The sequence below is a fragment of the Phanerochaete carnosa genome, assembly GCF_000300595.1.
Source record: "Phanerochaete carnosa HHB-10118-sp unplaced genomic scaffold PHACAscaffold_9, whole genome shotgun sequence".
Lineage (NCBI taxonomy): Eukaryota > Fungi > Basidiomycota > Agaricomycetes > Polyporales > Phanerochaetaceae > Phanerochaete > Phanerochaete carnosa.
The window spans coordinates 1471305-1492496 of NW_006767636.1; the positions used below are offsets into that span (position 1 = coordinate 1471305).

Genomic DNA, 21192 nt, shown 5'->3' on the forward strand with positions numbered 1-21192 from the left:
GCTTGGTGGTTTCAGGATTGAGTAGACCAAGCAGGTATAAAAGCCGCAGCGGGATTGGCGAGGCACGGTCTAATTGTGCCGTTAAGCCGCGCGGGAAATCCGGAGGCTGTGCGAAGCTTCGAGTACGGGTAGCCATTGACCGCAAATTTAGACATAGCACAGACACTGGCTGGAATAGTGTCGCAACAAATCGTCTCCCCTGCGTTGGGCGACCTGTTCAAAGGAGCTTGCCTATGCACAACCGACGACTCGCATCAGAATTCGGTGATCTGGTACACAGCAAAACTCAGCTTAACTAACAGTAGACGGGAGTAGACGGGAGTTCAGCTTTGGCTCGACGTAGCTGTGGCAAAAGGCCAGGCTGAAAGGTTGTCAACATGAGAGTGAGCGTCGCGTTTCTTGGTGGGCGCGACCTCGGGAACATGACTTGTTTGCATATATTTGGCGCCGAGCGTCGTGGCGTGAGGCGCTTTTGGACCAGCCTTTATGGCGGACCCTTTCCTCACATCCTCCTGGTCATCAGCGCTCAGCTTTGGGGCCTCAGCCTAAACTTATACGGGGAAAAGAGGAAACCTGTACAAGACTTGGTGGCTTTGCGATTTCCATGCCACACACAGCCCGATGCACCTCATGCGACGACCCTGAGATACGAATGGCTCAGGGGCATATCAGACCAAACAGAATAGATGAGAGACGCAGTCTTGCCTTTTCCACCGATTTCCAGGACAAATGCACCTGTCCTCTCAATTTCCTCTTGTTCAATCATCAGGAACAGAAGGGCCGAGAGGGCCACTTTCATGCTTTGTGCCCCTGAAATCGCAAAGCGATATAACCCCGGCATTTGTTTTCTCGTCGACGAAGCAAGCTTCTTAAAGTTTACAGTCCTTCGGACACATACCAAAATGAGCTCCGCGGTTGTAGAACAATTTGTCCAGCTGTGCGTCCTCCTCTCGATATCTCCACTGGTGATGTTGACAGTATGTGCAGGTTTGAGCAGAATTGCGCGGGAGCTTCTACCCTCTGTATTTATCTCTAGATATAGCCGTTGTTCCAGATACACAGAGCTTACATTCGCGCAGCATTGGTACTCTTCGAGTATGTCGTCACCTTCCCAGAAGAGGTTAACACCGTGTGGAGGCGGAAGTTTACGTGGACTTCGATTCTGCTACTCTCAATGCGCTGGATAATGGTACTGTCACAGGTGGCTGCATGGTTCCCCATGTCAGAGAAGACGTAAATTTTATCTTTTGCTTGCAATGTATTTATTCCTGACTGTGCGTTCACTAGATGTAATCCTTACTCTGTGGTCCTTGCTGTGCTAAACAACATCGCATACGCCCAAGTCGCTCGTAGGCACAATCTTCAGCTTGTCAGCAGATTCTTGTGACTGACGCCCTGCATAAAGTATTCACCGCCCACAGGATTTCGTCGATCTGGAGTCAAACGTGTCACTGCAAGCCGCTGTTTTTCGTCGTGTTGATCCTGGGCTGCGTACCAATCGCGTCGAACATCGTGAGTTATCGCACGGGAACTTGCGAGCTATTAAGGAGCGATCATGCAGGTCCTCTACTTCAACTGGACTGTGATATATACTGGAGCACCGTTCTTTATCTGTACAACATTCAACAACCTCAGCGGGGGTGTCGGTCTGGCGTGAGTATCACTCGTATGTACGAGAACTAGACTATCTGAAAACTGCTTTCTACAGAGGTACAGCAGCCGTCCTCCGACCTCTCTCCGTGAAAATCGCTGACTGTGAATTGTGTAGCGACTCTCATTCAATGTGCTTGCTTGATTATCGCAGATGCCATCGTGCTAATATTCACCGTTGCGCGAACGTTCCACATGCTCAGACATCAGCGGTATGCAAATATTGCTCGGCCATCGCTGACACAATGTCTCGTGCGCGATGGTAAGTTCGGCATGTCCCTCTGCGCCGTCTATTACTTACTCGTACCGGTTCGCAGGTACTCTGTATCTCCTGTATATTACTCTACACGACTCTGCGTCCTGCACATGTTGACTTTGCCTACAGGGCGATGCTCTCCCTCAATATCGCCCAGATGGCTACCTCCGCAACGGTCAGTCAGTTCGCCGACCATCACCCCAATCTCCGCCCACTGACATACGCACCCTCTACACCAGCCGGGCGATATCGTCCTCATATTCCTTCAGCCTATGGTACGTCCCTCTCTCCATCGCCTCCCCGATTCACACCACTGACGCAACCCCGCAGCCGCTCCTCCTCGCGAGCCGCTTCACGCTCAACCTCCGCATGGTCGGCGCCGATCGTGACCCGACGGCGTTGGACATGGGCGGCGTGTCTGGCCTGTCAACGAGCGCCCGCACGCCATCGACACTCATATTTCGCGATCTGGCACAGCCACTCCGCCATAACCAGATGGAGAGTTTCCTCTGGGAAGATGATAACGCTGAAGTGGAGATTCGTGGTGAGTAGGAGGGGGAGACAGTGGCTAGTCGTGGAACGTGTGTACCCGTACGTATAGAGCGCCGTGTGATGCCCCAGGCTTGGAGCCTGAGAGCATCGGAGAGGTTAGTCACAGGCTGATACTTAGCTCGAATATGCCTGAAATGCGGTGCTCATTGTCTCCGTCGTAGGTCCCCACGTCATTCATCGGTCGTGTGTATAGTATTGCAAGATTTTATGTGGGACATTGTGAGGCTAATCCCCGCTATATATGCTGGCAGGCCTGTGGTTTTACCTGCCAATGCATACGAATTTCAGGAGGCTTGCCAATTTAGACCGACGCGCTTGCCGAGCGTTAGCGCTCAAACCAAGAGTCCTGAGGTTTCCATCTTATCTGCAAGTCCGCGAAGGTTCGGCGTACAAAGTTTACTGTGTCATAGCCGCATGCCATCACCGAGCTCCATGGTGGCTGGAAGAGCGTCGTAGGCTTTGCCATGGTGCCGCAGGGCATACGTACCGCACGGCAAGCTCTCGGGTTGCCCTCGGGTGCACAGTAGTAGTCGCCGAGCGTCGATGCCCGAGGGTGAGGCATCCGCCATCCGCTGCTGTATTCACCAATACTGCTTGCGCTCTTTGACAGTCTCATTGTTTATCAGCTTTCAACGTTCAGCTGTGGCACGAACTTGGCCGAGGCAAAATTAGGGGTGCTGACCAACGCGCGCATTCTTGATTCCCGTTATTCCCGGAGGCTGCATTACATACACTGGCAAAATTCCTGGGCACAGTTAGCGTGTATTATAGGATTTACTCGAAGTATATATAAGGCCCAGGACTCGCAGGAAGCGAGCCAGCATCGTAAGCAACCCACTGCCTACTGCTTCACTCCACTCCTCTACTCGCACTCACAAATCAGCCACATAATATGCCTGCCCAACTTCCCACTCGTACAATCGGCGACACCCAGGTCACCGCCGTCGGCTTCGGCGCCATGGGCCTTTCTGCGTCCTACGGCAAGCCCTTGCCCGACGAAGAACGCTTGAAGGTGCGTCCGCCGGTCGTACAACACAGCTATCGTTCTAGGCTACTGACGCCGCGCCCCAGCTCCTTGACACTGTCTACGAGTACGGCTGCACGAACTGGGACACGGCCGATGTCTACGGCGATAACGAAGAACTGCTCGGTAAGTGGTTCGCACGCACCGGCAAGCGCAGCGAGATCTTCCTCGCGACCAAGTTCGGCGTCAACTTTGAGACGAATACCGTCAACGGCTCGCCCGAGTACGTGCACGAGAGGTTAGGAAGGTCGCTGCGCCTACTCGGCACGGACTACGTCGACCTCCTCTACCTGCACCGTCCGGCCCTGGACACTCCCATCGAGATCACAGTCGGCGCCATGGCCGAGCTCGTCAGGTGAGTCAGAGCACATCAATGCGCGTGCGATGCGGCCGCTCATCCCAGTTATCACAGGACGGGCAAGGTCCGCCACCTCGGCCTGTCAGATTGCTCTGAGGCGACACTCCGCCGCGCACACGCCGTGCATCCGATCGCGGCGCTGCAGGTTGAGTACTCGCCGTTCACACTCGACATCGAGGACGAGAAGATCGGACTGTACAAGGCATGCCAGGAGCTTGGCGTCGCCATCGTCGTGTACGCCCCGCTCGCCCGCGGGCTCCTTAGTGGCCAATTCGTACGTTGCGCCTGTGTGAATTATTCTAGACTGCGAAATTGATTAGCCGTCGCTAGCGATCGCCCGACAGCTTTGCGGAGGACGACTTCCGGCGCATAATCCCGCGGTACTCGCGCGAGAACTTCCCAAAGATTCTCAAGCTTGTCGAGGACCTGAAGGTGATCGGCACAAAGTACAGGGCGACGCCGAGCCAGGTGGTGCTGGCGTGGCTGCTTGCACAGGCGGATAACATCATCCCCATCCCCGGTACCACCAAAGAGAAAGTGCGTCGGCTCTACTGGTGTGCAAGTTTCTCATACAGCCGCTGATGGATAATAGTACCTGAAAGAGAATCTGGCTGCCCTGAATATCAGGCTCTCGTCGGAGGACTTGCAGGAAGTGCGGAAGGTCGCAGAAGCAGCGGATGCATCCTCCATGGGGGCGCGTTACCCAGAGTTCATGATGAAGTTTGCGTATGCAGACACGCCTGAGCTTCAGTGAAACAGTACCTTCGCACGTAGTAGTACGAACATGTACGTTCAGGATATTCAGGATATATAGACATATCTATGGTACATATAACGATACAGGCCGGAGGGTGCGTGCGAAGATGAGCATTAGCATCCCGGTATTGTTTGCGGTGATCGATACGCTGCTAGGACCAGGCCTTCGGTAGACATAAATATGAAAAGTATACCGATCCCAAAGCTCCACAATCCAGAAGATCATCAGACTCGCCGCTGCATGCCAACATAAACGTCCTTCGGTTTGCTCACGAACCCTTCGCTGCACTCAAGCTAGTCCAGAAGGAGTCCACACCAATCAATGCCTTTGTCTTGCACGTCGACCAGCTGACTCACCTGCTGATCGGGGCTCGCAAGGACAAGGCGGTAGCGGTGGAACATCGTCGCGATACATATCGTCATCTCCATCATTGCTAAGTTTCGACCGATGCAAGCCCTAAGAAAGATTTAATACAAGGCCACCTCCAACCATGACACTGATGGTGGCACTCACCTTGGGCCTATCGAGAACGGTGCAAAGTATTTGAGCATCATATTCCTGTCGCCTCGAGTCCAACGATCGGGATTGAACTCGTCCGCGTCGTCACCCCAGATCGACTTCAGCCTATGCAACGTGTACGTGGGACAGCTGACATGCGTGCCGGCCAGAAGAGTCTTTCCTGCAACCGTCATTCCGCCCTCTGGGACCTCGCGGGGCAAGCCGACACCAACTGTGGAATGCAGGCGAAGGCCTTCGTTAATGACATCCTGGAGATATGTCAGGTTCTTGACGAGATCGAAGGACGCCACGACTTCATCAGTGCTGAACATAGAGTTTGGGACTCCGAGAACGTCATCAAGTGCTTTTTGAAGTCTTTCTTGGACATCTCGGTTCCGCGCAATATGGTAGATGATGGCACCAATGGAACTGTCGATTGTGAGTTAGACCAATGATCCGCCATACAAAGGTCCGCCCCACTACCGACCTAGAAGTAGTATCGGAGCCTGCAATGATGAGATTAAGAGCCTCGGATGTCAGTTCTTGTGCGCTCAAAGGCTTGCCCTCATCATCGCGAGCCGCGACAAGTTGAGAAAGGAAATCCCTTCGAGTTGCTTCAGAGGACAGGCGTTTGGACACAGCCGCAACCCCGAGTTTTTGAAAAAGCTTGCGGGACGCTCCTGCATTGAAAGATTGGAGTTTGGACATCAGGAAACGAGCTTGAGGAGGAAGACAACCAAGGAAGAAGATCCAAGGGACGGTCTCGTTGAGAAGCTTGATTGTTGGGATTGTGGCCCACTCGAGATCTGTGTCTTGTTGACCGAAAGACTTCATGGCCTGCTCCTCAGACACCGGCACGAGCGCGGTATCCTTCCCTGCTTCTAGCATACCAAAAGGCGCGCCGACAGCCAAATCACCTACGAGTACGCCGGTCAATAACATTAACATAAAGCCAGCTGAAAGCGGGACGAACCAATAACATCGAAAGTGGCAAAGTTTAACCCTATTATTGAGCGATGAGTTCCTAACACACCTGTAACAAGGAATTGGCCCCTACATGGCATGCAATCGAACAACACCCAGCCATCTCTGGCTGTCCAAGGGCACGACCCGAGGACGCCGTCGATACCTTGGGCTCCGACAGCACACAAAGTGTCCAACTGCCTCACGAGCATATGCTGATACTCACGCACATTAGGCTCGAACTCCATTATTCCCTTCATCGACATCGCGTAAGCTGTGTACTTCCGCTTTCGACTGTGTTCCAGCCGAGAACGGGAGGTGAATATGTTATGACGAAAAGCTACGAATGCGTCGTAGAAGTCGGTCTTGAGTGCGCCAGAATTGTGTCCATAGATCGCCTGAAGTGCCTCAGGATCGGCAATCGAGACATGTTTAGACGAGATGCGAACGAAGGGTCCTTTTCAAATCTGAGCGATGAGCGCGTGACTCGGCGTATAGCTGGTGGGAGGACTGACCATATTTCTGGTGCAGTGCATGGACCGCAGACGTCGTCTTGCCTTTGTGCGCCTTGGAAGCTAGCCAGAGGCTAGAGAATTTGGCAACTAGAGGCCCGGGATATCCTCTCAAGCCGTATTTGTCGACGAGGAAAGGAATCATCCACGCAGTGAGGAGAATCGCGGCAAGAACGATGGCGATAGATTTGAGATCGAGCCGTGGTATCGAAAAATGAGATTGTTCCATGGTAAGAGTGCGAATCGCGGTAGGGTAGCAGCGAGCGAGAGAGCTGGTGGTATATATGCATTGTGGCTGAACACGCGCTGCAGATGTATTATGGTATGTAGTCGACGCTCACCTGAGAAGTGCCCGAGTTTGGCCGAGCGGTGAGTGCTGTACGCAGGTGTTGGAATGTCATCGCATCAGTCACAGTACACCTGACATGCATCTCCCGGAGGATGGCGGCTAGACAACGACTGCGTTGATCACAGAATGAAGCCCAGGCCGCTGAACCGCGTAAGCTGGCTGATAAATACTAGGCTGTCTGATGGCCCGTTGGTGTCGGCAGTCTAGAAGAAGCAGAATGTATAAGCTACGTGCGAGAACGGGGACATGCGCCGCGATGTATACTACGTGTGAATGCATCATGTCAGCTGCGCGGAACGCACAGAAGGGTATGGCCATAGATTCCAGATGAACACTTACAGCATACATCTAGTATCATATGGCCACTCGCTAACTTAGAACTTTTAGCAAGGTGGGTCTCGTAAAGACGAGCGATTCGCTGATGGTACTGGGCGCTGATTCAAGTTGGCCACCCAATGTACTCATGTGAAGATAACTCTCACGGCATCGGCGCGCAGAACTTTTGGCGCGGGCTCCTTGCTAATCACTTTGAAATCTCGCTCTCGCATATGACGAACGAAGATGGACAAAAATAAGCTCTTGAGCTGATGACCCTCCTATATTCTTGTTTCTGCTGCAAATTATTAGTGGTATTCGAGGCATTACTCATCCAGTCAAATCTCTGCTTACCACTGTGCACATTGTTGTGTTGCCACATTGACGTGCATGTCGAGGCATGGTCGTGTGCGCAAACGCGCAGTATCATCGATTTCATGGTTTCGACAGGCGTCTATCATGGCATGCTATCAGTGTATGATGATGTACTCAAGTTCGTGTGCACAATTGTACACAATACTGATAATTTTAAGACTTGACCTCAGATGACACAGAGTTGTTGTTGACCCCCCTTCTCTAAGATCTTGTTTTCGTCAGCGCTACCAGGCTAGCGCTCCGCTCGCTGCGTGCCGATAGACGCCCCTGCGCACAACCTCCGGTCGGACATTCCACCCGAACAGCGAATGGCTGGCAGCTTTCAATGTCACGTCGTACGTTAAGTTGTCGTTGAAAGCTACCACCTAATGATGTCACCATTCTGGGTGCGTGGGATAGTGGCCGACAGTTTCAAAGTGACACTATGAGAGTCGTAGTGGTGCAACGGATAACGGCATGTGAGTGCTTCCGGAGATTCTGGATTCGATTCTTTCTGAAGAACTTAAATTTTTGACATTTGTTCTATTTCCAACTGATTCCAATTTTCTGGTGCAATTTGCAGCAGCCAGTCCGCGACTAGTTGCCTTTGCATGATCGCTGTAAACATCGACTTTCGGTTTCGGAAATGTCCGGCTGACCGCGCGGTCAGTCATTGACCTGACCGACTGACCCCGTTGACTGACCCTTGAGATCAGAACACAGATAGTTTCTGTTCCAGACAGCCCGGCCTCATCATCTGCTTGGCGGGTGTTCATTCCCTCCCTTACCAGTACTATGATGGCCCCCTGGTTTATAAAGGCTCCTTGCTTTATAAAATCGATCTTGCTGCTGCAATATGCCCCCGGAGGTGCTGTGAATATTTTTCATGGTAGACTTGTATTCATACCATAATATGACACCCATATCATGGCGGGTGTGCAGCAAGGGACGATATGATGTTTTTGTGGATGCTCGGAAGTGGTCCAAAACTGGCCGAAAAATGCTACTGATGGCTAGATCCAACCAGATCTCGCTCACCAAATATTCTGGCGACTGCATCCATAGACTTTTGTACTTACACCAGACATGGCTGGTCAACATATTTGGTTTACAAGGTGCTATGTACATGTACAGGGAAGGAACATTAGTGGAGCGTTACAATGAACGAGCAAGGCGTGATGAAATTGTCGCTCCGCCTGATCTCAAACAGCTGAGGTTGACTCTGGAGAGACGGCTCGGCTTCTCGGCAGAGACACGGCTCGACGGCATCTGGTGTGACACTTGTGACGAAATTTATAAAAAGTGGTGCAGGGCCTACTTTGTGCACCGGAAAGGATCCGCTGCTCTTGCAAGACCTCAATAAAATATTATAAAAATACGAATATATAGCTAAGGTGTGTACACATCGTCTCATGCAAAACCGCCCGCGAAGCATGAGTGTGGTAAGCTACAGGATGCAAATTTTCCCAAATTTTATAAAGCAGGGTACCATCATAGTACTACCATACTTACTGACCGCGCGCACTGCCACGGCCTCTGCGAACACCTTCCAGAAGAGAAGAAATGAGACTAGGAATCAGAAGGGCCATGTTCCCCCATCAGTGACAGCACTGAACATGTGGATTTAAATTGTCTAGAGATTTTGACAGACCTTCGCGTTATATGTTGAGATATAAACTTTCTGACTCCAACTGGCTACTGCTACACCACACCCGTCTACCGGTACTCACACAGATCGGCCACATATGTCTGCCCAGCTTCCCACTCGTACGATCGGCGACACACAGGTCACCGCCGTCGGCTTCGGTGTAATGGGCCTGTCTGTGGCCTACAGTAAGCCCTTGCCCGACGAAGAACGCTTGAAGGTGCGTCTTCCCGTCGCCAAACACGGCAAACATTCCAGATTGCTGAGGCTGCGCCCCAGCTCCTCGACACTGTCTACGAGCACGGCTGCACGAACTGGGACACGGCTGACGTCTACAGCGACAACGAAGAACTGCTCGGCAAGTGGTTCGCACGCACCGGCAAGCGAAGCGAGATCTTCCTTGCGACCAAGTTCGGCTTCAAGTTCGGTACGAACACCAGTACCATCGACGGCTCACCCGAGTACGTGCGCGAGAGGTTCGGAAGGTCGCTGCGTCTACTCGGCACGGAGTACGTCGACCTCCTCTACCTGCACCGTCCGGCCCTGGACACTCCCATCGAGATTACAGTTGGCGCCATGGCTGAGCTCGTTAAGTGAGTCAGAACACATCAATGCGCGTGCGGTGCGGCCGCTCATCATAGTTATTACAGGACGGGCAAGGTGCGGTATCTCGGCCTGTCAGACTGCTCTGAGGCGACGCTCCGCCGCGCGCACGCCGTGCACCCGATCGCGGCACTGCAGGTCGAGTACTCCCCATTCACACTCGACATCGAGGACGAGAAGATCGGACTGTACAGGGCATGCCAGGAGCTTGGCGTTGCCATCGTCGTGTACGCCCCGCTCGCCCGCGGGCTCCTCACCGGCCAATTCGTGGGTCGCGTTCGTGTAGAGTCCTCTGGAACGTGAAACTAACTGACTTCTGCTAGCAATCACCCGACGACTTTGCGGAGGGTGACTTCCGACGAGCGATTCCACGGTATTCGCGCGAGAACTTCCCGAAGATCCTCAAGCTCGTCGAGGATTTGAAAGCGATTGGCGCAAAGTACGGCGCGACGCCGAGTCAGGTGATGCTTGCGTGGCTACTCGCACAGGCGGGCAACGTGATCCCCATCCCTGGCACCACCAAGGAGAAGGTGCGTCGCTTGTGCAGATGTACAGCGTGTGTGCTGATGACGTGGACGACAGTATTTAAAAGAGAACCTGGCTGCGCTGAATATCAGGCTCTCGCCGGAAGACTTGCAGGAAGTGCGGAAGGTCGCAGAAGCGGCGAACGCATCTTCCATGGGAGCTCGTTACCCAGAGTTCATGATGAAGTTTGCGTATGCAGACACGCCGGAGTTGCAATGAAACATCTTCGCCCCACTGATTGCTGCAAACATGTACATCTATGACAGACATTCCGATGATATCTCACCCCCGATAAATCTCGAAGCGAGCCGGAGAGGGCGTGCGAAGAAGAGTATTGACATTCTAGCATCGTCTATGGTTATTGATAACTACTGCCAGAACTAGGCATTCGGTAAATCTGACATAAAAAGCCCGCAAGGCTCAAATGTTCATGATTCACAAAACTGTCAAAGTCGTCGCTGCATACCGACATGGACATTCTTCGGCTTACGTACGAATCCTTCACTGCACTCGAGCTAGTCCAGAAAGGATACACGTTACCCAATGCCCCTGTCCCGCATGTTAAGCAGCCGACTCACCTGCTGATCGGGATTAGCGAGGACAAGGCGGTAGCGGTGGACTATCGTTGCGATGCATATCGTCATCTCCATCATTGCTAGGTTTCGGCCGATGCAAGCCCTGACAATAAGTTTAATATAAGGCTACCTCCAGCCACGACACTGATGGTGGCACTCACCTCGGGCCTATCGAGAACGGTGCAAAGTATTTGAGCATCATATTCCTGTCGCCTCGAGTCCACCGATCAGGATTGAACTCGTCCGCGTCGTCGCCCCAGATCGATTTCAGCCTATGCAACGTGTACGTGGGACAGCTGACATGCGTGCCGGGCAACAGAGCCTTCCCTGCAACCGTCATTCCGCCCTCTGGGACCTCGCGTGGCAAGCCGACACCAACTGTGGAATGCAGGCGAAGGCCTTCATTGATGACATCCTGGAGATATGTCAGGTTCTTGACGAGCTCAAAGGGCGCTACAACCTCATCGGTACTGAAGGTAGAGTTTGGGACCCCGAGAACGTCGTCCAGTTCCTTTTGAAGTCTTTCTTGGACATCCCGGTTCCGTGCAACATGGTAGATGACAACACCAATAGAACTGACAATTGTGAGTTAGACCAATGATCTGCCATACAAAGGTCCGCCCCACTACCGACCTAGAAGTAGTATCGGAGCCTCCGACGATGAGATTGAGGGCCTCAGCTGTCAGTTCTTGTGCGCTCAGAGGTTTGCCCTCATCGTTGCGAGCCGCGACAAGGTGGGAAAGGAAATCCCTTCGTGTAGCTTCAGAGGCCAGGCGTTTGGACACGGTTGCGACCGCGAGCTTTACAAAGAGCTTGCGGGATGTTCCTGCATTGAACGACGGGAGCTTGGACATTAGAAAACGAGCTTGAGGAGGAAGACAGCCGAGGAAGAAGGTCCAGGGTACGGTCTCGTTGAGAAGCTTGATCGCTGGAATTGTCGCCCACTTGAGATCTGTGTCTTGTCGACCGAAAGACTTCATGGCCTGCTCCTCAGACACTGGTACGAGCGCGGCATCCTTCCCTGCTTCTAGCATGCCGAAAGGCTTGCCGAAAGCCAAATCGCCTAGGAGAACGCCCGTCAATAACAATAAGATAAATTCTAACAACGGGGCGCACCAATAACATCGAAAGTATCAAAGTTCAGCCCTATCATTAAGCGATGAGCTCCTAACACATCTGTCACAAGAACTTGGCCCCTACATGGCATGCAATCGAACAACACCCAGCCATCTCTGGTTGTCCAAGGGCATGACCCGAGGACGCCGTCGATACCTTGGGCTCCGACAGCACACAAAGTGTCCAACTGCTTCAAGAGCATATGCTGATACTCACGTACGTTCGGCTCGAACTCCGTTATGCCCTTCATTGACATGGCATGAGATGTATACTTCCGCTTTCGACTGTGTTCCAGCCGAGAACGGGAGGTGAATATGTTACGACGAAAAGTGACGAATGCGTCGTAGAAGTCGGTCTTGAGTGTACCGGAAGTATGTCCATAGATCGCTTGGAGTGCCTCAGGATCGGCAATCGACACATATTTCGGCGAGATGCGAACGAAGGGTCCTTCTCACATTTGAGCCATGAGTGTGTATAGCTGGTGAGAGGACTGACCATATTTCTGGTGCAATGCATAGACCGCAGACGTCGTCGTGCCCTTGTATGCCTTGGAAGCTAGCCAGAAGCCGGAGAATTTGGCTAACAGAGGCCCGGGATATCCTCTCAAGCGGTATTTGTCGACGAGGAAAGGAATAATCCATGCTGCAAGCAGGGACGCGGCAAGAATGGCGGTGATAAGCTTGAGATCGAGCTGTGGCAGTATAAAATGAGATTGTTCCATGGTAAGAGTACGAATCGCGGTGAGGTAGCAGCGAGCGAGAGAGCTGGTGGTATATATGCATTGTGGCTGAACATGCGCTGCAGATGTATTATGGTATGTAGTCGACGCTCACCTGAGAAGTGCCCGAGTTTGGCCGAGCGGTGAGTATTGTAAGCAGATATTAGAATGTCATAGCGTCAGTCGCAGTACACCTGACATGCATCTCCCGGAGGATGGCGGCTAGACAACGACTGCGTTGACCACAGAATGAAGCTCAGGCCGCTCAACCGCGTAAGCTGGCTGATGAATAGGCTGTCTGATGGCCCGTTGGTTTCGGCAGTCTAGAAGAAGCAAAATGTATAAGCTACGTGCGAGAATGGGGACATGCGCTGCGTATGCATACTATGTGTGAATGTATCAAGTTAGCTACGCGAAGCGCAGAGAAGGGTATGGTCACAGATTCCAGATGAACACTTACAGCATACATCGAATATCATATGATCACTCGCCAATTTAGAATTTTGAGCAAGGTAGGTCTCATAAAGACGAGCGATTCGCTGATGGTGCTGGACGCTGATTCAAGCTGGCTACCGTGGAGCGCAGAGCTTTTAGCGCGGGCTGCTTGCTGACCATTTTGAAATTTTGCTCTCGCAGCAGCATAAAATCACGTAGGCGAAGATGTCCATTCTTCGAGATGGTGCGTATAATGCTACATTCCGGCGTTTTCTGCGATCGTCGGCAACTGCCGCTGCTAGGACCACTAGATCTCTGGCAGACCCAGACACGAAAAGTTCGACACCATTCAAGCGTTCAAAAGTTCAAGATCTGCAAGGCCATCAGACTCGCCGCTGCATACCGACAGGGATAGTCTTCGGTTTGCGCAAGAGCGCTTCGCTACACTCGAGCTAGTCCAGAAAGGGCACGCGTTACCCAGTACCCTTGTCCCGCATATCAAACGGCCGACTCACCCGCTGGTCGGGACTAGCGAGGACAACGCGGTAGCGGCGGAATCGTGGCGATGCAGATCGTCAGCTCCATCATTTCAAGGTTTCTACCGATGCAAGCCCTGCAAGAGCCCCATCGTACACGAAGACAACCTCCAGCCACGACACTGATGTTAGCGCTCACCTGGGACCAATTGAGAAGGGTGTGAAGTACCTGAGCATTGCATTTCTGTCGCCGCGAGTCCACCAATCGGGATTGAACTCATCCGCGTCCCCAAATCGATTTCAGCCTGTGCAGCGTGTATGAGGGGCAGCTGACATGCGTGCCAGCCAGAAGGGCCTTTCCTGCAACTGTCAGTCCGCCCCCTGGGGCTAACGAAGGCCCTCATTGAAGTTTTGCTTGGACATCTTGGTTCCGCGCGTTGAAGTAAGCAATGGTCGCGATAGAGCTGTGAACGTCCTAGCGCTGAAAATAGCCTCGGTGTTAAGCGCCTGAGACCCGAGCGATAAGATACGACGCGTAAGTGGATCATGATCAGATAACTTGAAGTGGGCTACCTCTGCTCTTCCACTCCGACGACTCTCCCCTCTCATTTTACCACTAGCCCCTTGCTAGCCTCTTCTACTATGTCACTAGTTGGTATGGTGTATTCCCCACTCCAATTCTGTGCAGCTTCTTCTGCATTATTTATATCAGACTCTTCGTCTGCCGCGGTGCAGCATTCTTGCAACAGCCTTTACCGTACGTTTCGATGCTGTTCCAATGAACAAGGTTGTCCTGATGTGACAGCTCGATGATTTTTCCCGAAAGATTGCGGATCATGCAGTGCACTCACTCTTCGAGATCATAGTGGGTTTGCGAGGTAATATCAATTATTTTTTTCAAGCTGGGAGGTTACAGGAGGCGAATATTGATGGTAAGGCATTACTATTGGCACCGAGGAACAAGAAGCCAGATGCGGCAAGAAGGTAACAAAGAGCTTAATCTTATCACAGCTTCCAGAGATCCCGGCATCACAACGTTGGTCCTCCACCGAGGTTGTTTACAGCGCTTGGCGGTCATGCTTTCTCCTGGGTCAGACTAATGATCCGCCGTACTGAGGCCATACTACTAACCTCGAGGTGATATCAGGGCCAGCGACGATGAAGCTAATAGCTTCAGACGTCAGCTCTTGTTCGGTTAGCGGCTTGCCTTGGTCATCGCGAATGGCGCTGAGGTGGGAAAGAAATCACTTCGCGTAACCCCGGTAGCCAGATGTTTCGAGACAGCGGAGATCGGGCTGTACAAGACGTGCCAGGAACTCGGCGTCGCCATTGTCCTCCTGTACGCCCCATTCGCCCGCGGACTCCTCACCGGCACCAGCCAATTCGTACGTTGCGTCCGCGTGGATTCTTCCAGACTGCGAAATTGATCAACCGCCGCTAGCAATCGCCCGACGACTTTGCGGAAGACGATTGTCGACGCACGGTTCCGCGCTACTCGCGCGAGAACTTCCCGAAGATCATCAAGCTCGTCCAGGACCTGAAGGTGATCGGCGCAAAGTACGGCGCAACGCTGGGCCAGGCGGTGCTGGCGTGGCTGCTCGCACAGGCGGATAATGTGATCTCCATCTCTGGCACCACCAAAGAGAAGGTGCGTCGCTTGTGTAAGTGTACAGCATGGGTGCTGGCGACATGGACGACACTTAGTACCTGAAAGAGAATCTGGCTGCGCCGAATACCAGGCTTTTGTCGGAAGACTTGCAAGAGGTGCGAAAGGCCGCAGAAGCAGCGGACGCCTCCCCCATGGGGACGCGTTATCCGGGGTTCGTGATGAGGTTTGTGTATGCAGACACCCCTGAGTGCAGTGTCGCCCCACGGACTAGTACAAACTTGTATATCTAGGACAGATATTCCGATGATATCCTACCTCCAATCATTCTCGAGACAGGCCTCAGAGAGCGTGTGAAGAAGAGCATCAACATTCTAGCATCATTTACAGCTATCGATAATCGTTACTGCTAGGACTAGGCCTTCGGTAGACCTGGTCAAGAAATGCTCGCAAAGCCCAAACGTTCACGATCCACAAGATTTTCAAAGTCGCCGCTGCATACTACCAACATGGACATTCTTCGGCTTGCGCACGAACCCTTCACTGCACTCGAGCTGGCCCAGGAAGAACACACGTTATCAATGCCCTTGTACCACATGTTCAGCAGCCGACTAACCTGCTGATCGGGATTAGCGAGGACAAGGCGGTAGGGGTGGGATATCGTCGCGACACATATTGTCATCTCCATCATTACCAAATTTCTACCGATGCAAGCCCTGACAAAGAGTCGAAAACAAGGTTAAATCCAGCCACAACCATGATGGTAATGCTCACCTGGGGCCAATTGAGAAGGGTGCGAGATACTTCAGTATTGCGTTCCTGTCGCCTCGCCTCGTCCACCGATCGGGATTGAACTCGTCCGCGTCGTCGCCCCAGATCGACTTCAGCCTATGTAGCGTGTACGAGGGGCAACTGACATGCGTACCGGGCAACAGGGCCTTTCCCGCAATTGTCAGTCCGCCCTGTGGAACCTCGCGGGGCAAGCCGACACCAACTGTGGAATGCAGGCGAAGGCCTTCATTGATGGCGTCCTGGAGATATGCCACGTTCTTGACGCGATCGAAGGACGCCACGACTTCATCGGTATTGAACGTAGAGTTTGGGACTCTGAGAACGTCGTCCAGTTCTTTTTGAAGTCTCTTTGGACATCCCGATTCCGCGCAACATGGTAGACGATAACACCAATCGAACTAACGATTATGAGCAGACCAATGGTTCGCCAACAAAGAGTCATCCTACCGACCTAGAAGTAGTGTCAGAGCCCGCGACGATGAGATTAAGGGCCTCGGATGTCAGGTCTTGTTCGCTCAGAGGCTTGCCCTAGTCATCGCGAGCCGCGACAAGGTGATGAAGCAAATCCCTTCGCGTAGCTTCAGTGGCCAGGCGTTTGGACACGGCCGCGACCGCGACCTTCATAAAGAGCTTATGGGCCACTCCTGCCTTGAGCGACTCGATCTCGACGTCAGGAAACGAACTTGAGGAGGAAGACAGCCGAGGAAGGAGGTCCGGGGTATGGTCTCGTTGAGAAGCTTGATAGCTGGAAGTGTCGACCATTCAAGGTCCATGTCCTTTTGACCATAGGACTTCATGGCCTGTTCTTCGGACACTGGCACTGGCACAGTGTCCTTCTCTGCTTCTAGCATGCCGAAAGGCGCACCGAAAGCCAAATCACCTGTGATAATGATGGTCAATAACGTTGATATAAAGCCTGACAACGGGGCGCACCGATAACGTCGAAAGCGCCAAAATTTAACCCTATCATTGAGCGATGAGTTCCTAACACACCTGTAACAAGGAATTGGCCCTTACATTGCATGCGATTGAACAATATCCAGCCATCCCTGGCTGTCCAAGGGCATGATCCGAGGACGCCATCGATGCCTCGATCTCCGGCGGCACATAAAGTGTCCAACTGCCTCACGAGCATATGCTGATACCCCCGTCACTACGTTCGGCTCAAACTCCGTTATCCCCTTCATCGACATGACGTGAGAGGTATACTTCCGCTTTTGGCTATGCTCCAGCCGAGAACGGGGGGTGAATACGTTACGACGAAAAGCTACGAATGCATCGTAGAAGTCGGTCTTGAGTGTGCCAGAATTGTGTCCATAGATCGCTTGGAGTGCCTCAGGATCGGCAATCGACACATTTCGGCGAAATGCGAACGAAGGGTCCTTTTCAAATCTGAACCATAAGTGTGTGACTCGGCGTATAGCTGGTGGGAGGACTGACCATATTTCTGGTGCAGTGCATGGACCGCAGACGTCGTCGTGCCCTTGTACGCCTGGGAAGCTAGCCAAAAGCCGGAGAACTCGGCTAACAGAGGCCCGGGATATCCTCTCAAGCCGTATTTGTCGACAAAGAAGGGAATGACCCATGCTGCAAGCAGGGCCGCGGCGCGAATGACGGCAATGGATTTGAGATCAATCTGTGGTAGTATAAAATGGTATTGTTCCATGGTGGGAGTATGAACAGCGGTGAGGTGACAGCGAGAGAGCCGGTGATATATATGTCCTACGCCTGAAAATGCGCTGCAAGTAACAGGGTAGAACGGGGACGTGCGCCGCGTTCCTTTACTATGTGTGCATGAATGAAGTTAGCTGGACGGGGCGCGGAGAAGAGGCTGGAGTCACAGACTCCAAATGGACACTTACAGCATACATCGACTATCATATGACCACTCCCCGGAACTTTGAGCAAAGTAGATCTCGTGTGGCCGAACAGTTCGTAGATGGTACTGGACGCTTATTGTTATCGGCTAGTCATGTGAAGATAACTCCCGCGGCACTGGCGCACAGAACTTGCACACTTTTGGCGGGGGTTCCTTGCTAACCAGCTTGAATTTTTGCACTCGCGGCAGCACAAAATCTCGTGAGCGAAGATGTCCATTCTTCGAGATGACACGTACAATGCTACGTTCAGGCATAGTCTGCAGTCGTCAATAACCACTACTACTGGGATTAGATCTTTGGCAGACCCAGACATGAAAAGCTCGGCAGCGTTCAAGCGTTTAGACCTGCAAGGCCATCAGACTCGCCGCTGCATACCGACAGGGATAGTCTTCGGTTTGCGCAAGAGCGCTTCGCTACACTCGAGCTAGTCCAGAAAAGATACACGTTACCCAACGTCCTTATCCAACACGTTAAACAGCTGACTCACCCGCTGGTCGGGACTGGCGAGGACAACGCGATAGCGATGGAATATCGTGGCGATGCAGATCGTCAGCTCCATCATTGCAAGGTTTCTACCGATGCAAGCCCTGCAGAGAAGTTCCGTCGTATGTGAATTATGGCGACCTCTGGCCACGACACTGATGGTGGCGCTCACCTGGGGCCAACTGAGAAGGGTGAAAAATACTTGAGCATTGCATTTCTGTCGCCTAGAGTCCACCGATCGGGATTGAACTGATCCGCATCGTCGCCCCAAATCGATTTCAGCCTGTGCAGCGTGTACGAGGGGCAGCTGACATGCGTGCCAGCCAGAAGGGTCTTTCCTGCAACGGTCAGTCCGCCCTCTGGGACCTCGCGGGGCAAGCCGGCCCCCAGCGTAGAATGGACACGAAGGCCCTCATTGATGACATCTTGCAGGTATGTGAGGTTCTTGACGCGATCGAAGGGTGCAACGACATCGTCGGTACTGGAATCGGAGCCGGGGGCCCCGAGAACGTCGTCTAGTTCGGCTTGAAGTTTTGCTTGGACATCTTGGTTCCGCGCGACATGATAAGCAATGGCCGCGATAGAGCTGCGAATGGCCGATCAGACTGATAATCCACCATACTGAGGTTACACTGCTAACCTCGAGGTCGTGTCGGAGCCAGCGACGATGAGGCTAATAGCCTCAGACGTCAGCTCTTGTTCGGTTAGCGGCCTACCCTGGTCATCGCGAACCGCGATGAGGTGGGAAAGGAAGTCTCTTCGCGTAACCCCGGTAGCCAGACGTTTCGAGACGGCGGCGACCGCGATCTTCACCAGGGCTCTGGCGGACGCTTTGGTCGTAAACGAGCGGAGTTTCGACAACAGCGGACGGACGTGAGGAGGGAGACAGCCGAGGAAGAAGACCCAAGGTACGGCCTCGTTGACAATCTTTATCGCTGGAGCGGTCGACCATTCGATTTCTGCTCCCTTCTGACCATAGAACTTCATGGCCTGCTTCTCGGACACCGGCACGGACGCAGTATCCTTCCCCGCTTCCACCATGCCGAAGGGCGCACCGAAAGCCAAATCCCCTATGAGCACAGTCAACAAGGCTGACATATTAGCTGACAGTGGAACGCACCGATGATGTCGAAAGTCTCGTAATTAAACCCTGCCCTTGAGTGATGAGTTTGTGATACGACTGACTAAAATGGGTCCTTACATGGCATGCAGTCAAACCAAGCCCAGCCATCTCTGGCGGTCCAGGGGCGTGTTCCAAGGATACCGTCTTTGCCTTGAGCTCCGGCGGCGCACAAAGTGTCCAGCTGCTTTACGAGCATATGATGGTGTTCACGTACGTTCGGCTCGAACTCCATTATATACTTCATCGACATGGCGTGAGCTGTATACTTCCGTTTTCGACTGTGCTCCAGCCGAGAACGGGTACTGAACATGGTAGGGCGAAAGAACACAAAAGCGTCGTAGAGCTCGGTTTTGAGTGCGCCAGAGGAGTAGCCGTAGATCGCCTGCAGTGCCTCAGGATCGGCAATCGAGACATATTTAGGCGAAATGCGAACAAAAGGTCCTGTTGACACTTGAGCCACGAGTGCATATGGCTGGTAAGAGAACTGACCGTATTTTTCGTGCAGTACATGGACCGCAGACGACATTGTGCCTTTATACGCTTTCGAAGCCAGCCAGACGCAGGAGAACTTGGCCAGCAGAGGCCCGGGAATTCCTTTCAAGCGATATCTATCAATGAGAAAAGGAACAACCCATGCAGCAAGCAGGGCCGCCGCAAGAAGTCCGGCGGTGAGTCTGAGATCCAGTTGGGGTAGTAGAAAATGAGTCTGTTCCATGGTGAGAGTGCAAATGTCGATGATGTGACAGCGAGAGAGTTGCAGTATATATGCTCCGTACTTGAGTGTGCGCTCGACGGAACTGCGGGCATTAGGATCCGAAGTTCATCTGAGAGGTTGTGGACGATTCTACCCATGGGAGACGGCTTCTTCTCTCACCAAGTACACGGCCATACGTCATAATGGCACCGTTTCCGCCTGACTTTGGCAAAACGGCGAGTGGTAGCAGGCATTGGAACGTCATCGCGTGAGTGACAGTACGCCCGACTTGCACCTCACGGAGGATTGCGGCTAGACGATGAATCGGTTGACCACGAAGTGAAGCTGAACCGCGTAAGGTAGCTGACAAGCAGATCAATACGCGGAGGTTGTAGCAAAGGCCCGACGGGTCACCGGCGTCGATAGCGAAGAAACATGTTGTAGAAGCTTCATGCGAGGATTAATACAACAGGCCGGCTTGCCCGGCCTATGAGAGAGGGATGGCCACGCTCCAAACGGACGCTTACGGTACGAATCCACCATGTGACCACTGGCTGGAACTTTGCACAAGGCAGGTCTTGCAAGATAAATAATTTGCCTGGTCGAAGCACCCTTACCTCGACCCTTACTGGTTAGCGTTTCGGCTGTACGGCTCTGTATGTATGCAGAAGCACCCACCGGACGAATAAGACTGCCTTCTTCGTTGGAAGTTCCGCAAATACGCGATAAGGAGCAAAATATTGCCCAATCGTACGAAGAATATTCAGTCGAGTTGTCCCAAGTTGTCCCAAATTGCGGTGAACTTGTTGCAAGTGGACGCTAGGGAAAGAGTGTGAAGGCGGCTTGAAACGGATAATCGTGGTACGCAAGCCTATATTGGGCAAATCCTTGATAAGGTTTATCCTAGTCTAGAGATTAGATTATGATCCGTCT

General features: G+C 52.7%; 8 protein-coding genes across 8 annotated transcripts; 3 read left to right on the forward strand and 5 right to left on the reverse strand.

Annotated features, from left to right (window-relative positions):
• Positions 1-628: 628 nt before the first annotated feature.
• On the reverse strand, positions 629-841 carry PHACADRAFT_165271 (uncharacterized protein; the record flags this gene model as incomplete). The annotated part of the gene is made up of 1 exon (XM_007399668.1): positions 629-841. The coding sequence occupies one exon, from the start codon at positions 839-841 to the stop codon at positions 629-631; it is 213 nt and encodes a 70-aa protein (XP_007399730.1).
• A 61-nt stretch (positions 842-902) lies between these two features.
• Positions 903-2458, forward strand: PHACADRAFT_199442 (uncharacterized protein; the record flags this gene model as incomplete). Its single annotated transcript, XM_007399669.1, has 12 exons — positions 903-937; positions 988-1022; positions 1080-1233; positions 1288-1349; positions 1406-1512; positions 1562-1653; positions 1709-1755; positions 1805-1912; positions 1968-1983; positions 2036-2081; positions 2146-2181; positions 2237-2458. The coding sequence occupies 12 exons, from the start codon at positions 903-905 to the stop codon at positions 2456-2458; spliced, it is 960 nt and encodes a 319-aa protein (XP_007399731.1).
• Positions 2459-3350: 892 nt separating this feature from the next.
• Positions 3351-4594, forward strand: PHACADRAFT_101731 (uncharacterized protein; the record flags this gene model as incomplete). The annotated part of the gene is made up of 5 exons (XM_007399670.1): positions 3351-3470; positions 3530-3837; positions 3895-4114; positions 4171-4377; positions 4433-4594. The coding sequence occupies 5 exons, from the start codon at positions 3351-3353 to the stop codon at positions 4592-4594; spliced, it is 1017 nt and encodes a 338-aa protein (XP_007399732.1).
• Positions 4595-4821: 227 nt separating this feature from the next.
• Positions 4822-6715, reverse strand: PHACADRAFT_101826 (uncharacterized protein; the record flags this gene model as incomplete). The annotated part of the gene is made up of 7 exons (XM_007399671.1): positions 4822-4890; positions 4954-5053; positions 5111-5524; positions 5583-6012; positions 6069-6098; positions 6153-6515; positions 6574-6715. 7 exons carry the CDS (start codon positions 6713-6715, stop codon positions 4822-4824), a joined length of 1548 nt encoding a protein of 515 aa, XP_007399733.1.
• Positions 6716-9299: 2584 nt separating this feature from the next.
• On the forward strand, positions 9300-10651 carry PHACADRAFT_262363 (uncharacterized protein). The gene is made up of 5 exons (XM_007399672.1): positions 9300-9453; positions 9513-9826; positions 9884-10103; positions 10160-10366; positions 10419-10651. Exons 1-5 carry the CDS (start codon positions 9334-9336, stop codon positions 10578-10580), a joined length of 1023 nt encoding a protein of 340 aa, XP_007399734.1. The 5' UTR covers positions 9300-9333; the 3' UTR covers positions 10581-10651.
• A 156-nt stretch (positions 10652-10807) lies between these two features.
• On the reverse strand, positions 10808-12773 carry PHACADRAFT_102576 (uncharacterized protein; the record flags this gene model as incomplete). Its single annotated transcript, XM_007399673.1, has 7 exons — positions 10808-10876; positions 10940-11039; positions 11098-11511; positions 11570-11999; positions 12053-12082; positions 12137-12502; positions 12548-12773. The coding sequence occupies 7 exons, from the start codon at positions 12771-12773 to the stop codon at positions 10808-10810; spliced, it is 1635 nt and encodes a 544-aa protein (XP_007399735.1).
• Positions 12774-15654: 2881 nt separating this feature from the next.
• Positions 15655-17887, reverse strand: PHACADRAFT_212558 (uncharacterized protein). Its single transcript, XM_007399674.1, has 7 exons — positions 17520-17887; positions 17013-17042; positions 16763-16959; positions 16527-16607; positions 16062-16477; positions 15904-16003; positions 15655-15841 (listed from the first exon to the last, which is right to left on the reverse strand). Exons 1-7 carry the CDS (start codon positions 17743-17745, stop codon positions 15770-15772), a joined length of 1122 nt encoding a protein of 373 aa, XP_007399736.1. The 5' UTR covers positions 17746-17887; the 3' UTR covers positions 15655-15769.
• A 75-nt stretch (positions 17888-17962) lies between these two features.
• PHACADRAFT_212559 (uncharacterized protein) lies at positions 17963-21081 on the reverse strand. Its single transcript, XM_007399675.1, has 6 exons — positions 20055-21081; positions 19644-20006; positions 19563-19592; positions 19083-19512; positions 18615-19028; positions 17963-18546 (listed from the first exon to the last, which is right to left on the reverse strand). Exons 1-6 carry the CDS (start codon positions 20278-20280, stop codon positions 18405-18407), a joined length of 1605 nt encoding a protein of 534 aa, XP_007399737.1. The 5' UTR covers positions 20281-21081; the 3' UTR covers positions 17963-18404.
• Positions 21082-21192: the final 111 nt, after the last annotated feature.